The sequence below is a fragment of the Thunnus albacares genome, chromosome 10 (assembly GCF_914725855.1).
Source record: "Thunnus albacares chromosome 10, fThuAlb1.1, whole genome shotgun sequence".
NCBI classification, from domain to species: Eukaryota; Metazoa; Chordata; class Actinopteri; order Scombriformes; family Scombridae; genus Thunnus; species Thunnus albacares.
The window spans coordinates 20,400,410-20,405,879 of record NC_058115.1 but is presented as its reverse complement, the minus strand read 5'-3'; the positions used below and the strand labels follow the sequence as shown (position 1 = coordinate 20,405,879).

At 39.8% G+C, this 5,470-nt stretch overlaps 1 protein-coding gene across 1 annotated transcript; it reads right to left on the bottom strand.

The window, feature by feature from the left end:
• Positions 1 to 920: 920 nt before the first annotated feature.
• sox3 (SRY-box transcription factor 3) lies at positions 921 to 3,040 on the bottom strand. Its single transcript, XM_044364617.1, has one exon. The coding sequence runs from the start codon at positions 2,606 to 2,608 to the stop codon at positions 1,706 to 1,708; it is 903 nt and encodes a 300-aa protein (XP_044220552.1). The 5' UTR covers positions 2,609 to 3,040; the 3' UTR covers positions 921 to 1,705.
• Between the last annotated feature and the right edge of the window lie 2,430 nt (positions 3,041 to 5,470).

Sequence of the window (5,470 nt, the reverse complement as noted above, 5' to 3'; positions counted from 1 at the left end):
CAAGACTGACATGCAAAGTAAATTACATTTATAAAGCTTTTCAGAGCAAATTTCAGATAACAGCTCCTGTGTTTTATTGGGGGGGAAGGGTGGATTATAATTTATAAATTGAATTTTCAAAAATCAGAATAATGTGTGAAGTTACACCATTTTAAATTGAGTTTCTTACATTTATTTTAAAAAGTGGAAATAACCTGAATTCTTGTGATAAATTGTAAGAAACACGTTCATACTGAAGCAACACAGTGATGACAGCCTATGGAAGAAAATAGTGATATTATGCCTTGATCTATATAGTAAATACTGAAATAAGTGAGGAAAGGTGAACTTAAAGGAAAATTGTACCTGGATAAGGAAAGAGCGAGTTTATCAGCAGCTATTTTAAGAAAAAAAATTAGTACTTTTTTGTACTAATATCAATTCAAAAAGTAAAGCACCTGTAAAAAGTGTATTTATATTCAATCAATATTAAGTGTATCATATTAAAATTCAGCAGGCCTAAGAAGAAGTCTAATTATATTTTTAATTTCATCTGGATATTGAAAATGTTACAAATATATTTTGAATGCAATTTATAATCCAATCACTCTTCAAGGTTTGTAGAGAAATATTCAAGAAAGTAATCAAGAAAGATAAACCATTTTGCCTGGATTTTTTAAAAATGAATTGATGGAGCAAACTCTAATGAAGACCAATTGTTTGGTCATTTCCACCATATTATCTGAGAAAATATTAGGAGCAGATTTTCATTCAGTGAGCTGCACATCTTTAAACATCAATAACATTTTGTTATCACTTTTATGCTCACTTGACTGTTGGGAGATACCATGTACTCAAAGAGATTTTTAAAAACAAAACACACTAAATATTCCCACGAAATTTCCAAACCTTAAATTACACACAAAACACAGAGTCACAAATCATGTTTCGTACAAATTTATTCAGCATTTAAGAATAGAGGATGGTCTTAAAATATGTAGAAACGTCAGTTTAAATAAACCTTTTCGTTCAGAATAATGAGTAAACATGACACTGTCAAAAACCATCACAGAACAGAACATTTTACAAAACAAAATTTGAACATTTCACGTGACAAGAACATCGGGTTCACAAGCTAAAAAAAAGAAAAACAAAATCTTACTATAAATAAAACTTGCGTTTGCGACCCGCACAGTCTTAACATATTTTAACCTAGATCATGAGGGGGGAGGAAAAAAGAAAGAGAGAGAGAGAGGGAGAGAGAGAGAGGGAGAGAGAGAGAGAGAGAGACTACAAATTTGGACACAGTCGAGACAACTGACATTCTACAAATTAAGTGTAAACATTTATGAACCAACTTTCCATCCAGCTTTTCTGAAATACACCAGCCTCTTCATGAGGCCACATGCCTTTTCATAGAGAGAAAATATGGCATTATTTAAAATATAGAAGTCCGATTCTTCTACATAAGTTGATTGCTTATGCTTGTGATAAAAAGCCTCTTTGCAATGCAATTTACTCTGATGGACTCAACGTTCAGTTTCGGTCCATTTAAAATGCTTTTTCTTTTTTTTTCTTTTTTTTTTAAATGGACAACTCAAAACATATTGAGATAAAATTGTTTTTGAACAAAACTGATGAACGTTGTTTCTTTAGCAACCAAAAAGTTCAAGTATCCAAGTACTTTTTTTTTTTTAAAGTTTGAAGTCTTTTCTTTCTGTTGCTCTCAGATGTGGGTGAGAGGTAGCGTCCCATTGACGCCAGTCCCTGCGGTCTGATAGTGCGGATGGACGCTGTGTAACCGGCTGCTCTGCAGGGAGGAATGCTCTGCGCTGTCCCCACCGGGAGGCAGGTACATGCTTATCATATCCCTCAGGTCCCCCAAACACGCCCTTTGAGAGTGGGACGTGATGGCCGGCGGCGGTGAGCTCGGCTCGGTCTTGCACACGGACGCCATGGAGCTCAGTCCCATGGCGCTGGTGGTCTGCTGCGTGTAAGCTGGAGACATGCTGTACGTGGAAGCCGCATTCATGTAGGTCTGTGCCGAGGACATCATCGGGTACTGGAGCCCTGCCATCTCGTATCGGTGCATCTGCTGAATCTGGGGGCTGTTCATGCTGTGATGCTGAGGGTAGGCCAACTGGTCCTGCATGAGGGAGTACGCGCTGTTTGTCCACCCGTTCATGTGCGCATAGCCGTCCATCCTCTGCCCCACCGACACCGAGTTGTTGACGGCATTGGCTCCTGGCGCCAACAGTCCCCCGGGCAAAGAATACTTGTCTTTCTTGAGCAAGGTCTTGGTCTTCCTGCGGGGACGGTATTTATAATCCGGATGCTCCTTCATGTGCATAGCGCGCAGACGCTTGGCCTCGTCGATGAATGGTCTCTTTTCAGCGTCGGTCAGAAGTTTCCAGTCAGCACCAAGCCGCTTGCTGATTTCAGAGTTGTGCATTTTGGGATTTTCTTGTGCCATCTTCCTCCGCTGTCCCCGAGACCAGACCATGAAGGCGTTCATCGGCCGTTTCACCCGCTCCTGGTCGCTGACACTGTTGTTCTTTGCGCCCGGCGCCGAGCCCGAGTTGGACTGCGGGAGCGGGGTCTTGAGCTCGGTTTCCATCATGTTATACATTCGGGCGACTTTAAGTGTTCACTCACAGGCACATTTAAAAAAAAAAAAAAAAAAAGTTCACAAAACACCACCAAAAGTCAAAGAGGTAGAGCTACTGACCAGTCTCATAAGAAGATTGGAAAAAAAGTTCTGCCCAAAGAGGCAAATGTGTCTGCAGGTGCTTCTGGTTTCTTTCCGCTTACAGCTGCTCTGTCCCCCTCGGCTCTGAAACAGAAGTCTGAAAACTTGTTCGCCAAGCTCATCTGTTAATAGGCCTAGTGGCCGAACCATGTGATGTGGATTGACAGCATGACAATGAGGAGGAGGCGACCAATCAGCGCGCAGCTCCCTATATCCACCGCCTAACCAATGAGAGCTGGCAGCGCTGTGTTTTGGTTAGAGGAGGAAGGAGAGGTAAAGTTTTAAAACAGCAGCGCAGTTCTGCAAACTGAACGCAAAACATGAGAGATTTACAATATTTATAATCTGAGAATGAGAATTTGGTAAATGCAGCCGGTTTATTTTGTACAATGAAACAGCTGTTGCCTCATCGCATACAATATATATATATTTTTTTTTAACAAATCAAATCCACAAATTGTCTATTTTATTCATTTCTACATATGTGACTCAGTTGAATAAGAACCAAGAGTCAAACTATGCAAATAATAAGTGTGAAATATAGTGTGTTTCATATGAAACCGTGCATGCTGAAGGGTAAAAAAAAATCCTTAGGCTAAATGTCACTATACTAATTACAGAGGCAGATCCCAACAGGCTAAAACCGACACACCAAATACTTGATGCAAATACTTCAAGTAAAAAGTGGAATATTGGAATAAAAAAGGCCTTTGGCGCAGAAATTATGCCTTTCATCTCTACCTGCTGTCAAACATGCCGTCAATCACAATTTCACAAACATTCATCCAGTCTCATATCAGGATTTCAGTGCAGGCAAAACCTCAACAGACTGATATATATATATATATATGTATATTTTTTAAGATGGCCTTATTTTTTTTTCATTAAACTCCATTTTGACCACCTGCTCGGTAGTTTTTGTAGCTTCCTTCAGCGCAGTAAAAACTCCTCAATATGGATTTCCTTTAAACTGGAGTGAAAACCTGTCTGAATAATTTAATTTCTTTCAGATATAATTTACCTCATGTAGAAGAATTCTATGTTAGTATCAATGTATTGAAATAAAACAGAGTAATGATGATTCATGATTCATATTTTTTTGAAATATAACTAATGTGTGTCAGATGCAAATTAACTGATCTTATTATCTCATCAAATGACCTCCTTCTTTTACTGGGAAAATAAGACAAAGATACTTAATTCTAAATGTTTCTGCAGTGTTGAGGCACCCAACGCAAAACTTTAATACATCAACGACCTCTTGTGGAGGGGACGGGCTATCTCTTTAGTCCCGGAGGAAACGTCTGGTTTGAGACGCCGCATGGCAAACAAGTCGCCCGCTCATGTGCTCATCCCAAAATCCACAGCTGATGTTTGCTGACTTGTTTTTCTCTCTGCGGTGTTAATGGTTATTAAAATGATCGCCGTGGAGTTGCCTTCATTTGCATGTGTGTCCTTACAAACGACCTGAAACGCCGCTTCGCCATTGAAACCAATTGCCCAACGGGGCAAAACTCACACCTGCTAATGATTACGCGCGAATCGCCCATCGAAAACCACTATTAACACCTCAGTATTTAGATGGGCTCTGCGGGGATCGTTGTGGTATGTGCATTTTAGAGCGTTTCACCTCCTGGAGTGTTCAAACTTTAAAATGCAGCCTCCTGCATTTACAGATGCAGGGCAGTGCGTCCACCTGAAGGATCTACATTATATACAAATATTTATTTAATCACTTATCACTCATGTGGAGAGAAAAGATCAACATAAAAAAACCAACAAAATCTATTTGAAAAATTGGTCATTTAGTTGAAAACACTGTTTCAAGATCACGTGTTCCATCTAATTTAAGGGTTTAACGAGCTGCTCCTATTAAATTATCAATGAACCGATGACATCTGTCAGTAACCAGATGTTGCTCCATTTTTTTCCCAGGGATTGAAGTTTCTGTTTTGAAGATACAACTAAAAAAAAAGTTGTTTTCAATGAGAGCGTATTGTATTGCATTAATGTTTATATAGATATTTATATAAGCTGCAATAATGACTATGGCTCGAAAACAGACGTAAAGAAAAAGGTGTAAATAATGTTTATGACTTGTAGGATTAGACGACACATAAAGGCACAAATGGCTTAAATAAAATTGTCTCTTATCTTAAAGGGAGGGAAAGCCTATAGTCCCTCAGCCATATAGTTGTAGTAAATCAACTGAAAAGAGACATCACTTCATGAATTTAATTTCCACGTTCAATGGGGCGTTACAAACAGAGCAGGAGCAATAAAACTAACGTCCAATTAGCAGTCATCTAATTCTCAGGGACCAGTTATTTGTTTATCTGGGCAGATCTCAATACTGATCCGCTTGTAATCTTCTTATGGAAATTGACCGGTAGCAGAGAGAGAGAGAGAGAGAGAGAGAGAGAGAGAGAGAGAGAGAGAGAGAGAGAGAGAGAGAGAGAGAGAGAGAGAGAACACCAGGAGTAACCCGGGGTTTGGTAATGAGGGCCTCTGTGCAGCTAATTTCCTAATTAAGGAACGGAGGACCACCAGCGCAGTCTGCTCTGATTCAGACTCAACAAGCCTGACAGCCCAAAGGGCTCTCAGGGCGCGAGGCTGCTGGATCCCACTGTTGAATGTTGGGAAATATGTGGATGTCCTGATGGGAGGATATAACCTGCACACAATCAGCTTGATCGTACATAATTTAATGTTTAAAAAACGAATGAATTGCGCATGTGCGTG

Coding starts and splice junctions, on each gene's coding strand:
- sox3 (XM_044364617.1), bottom strand. CDS start 2,608: ATGTATAACATGATGGAAACCGAGCTCAAGACCCCGCTCCCGCAGTCC.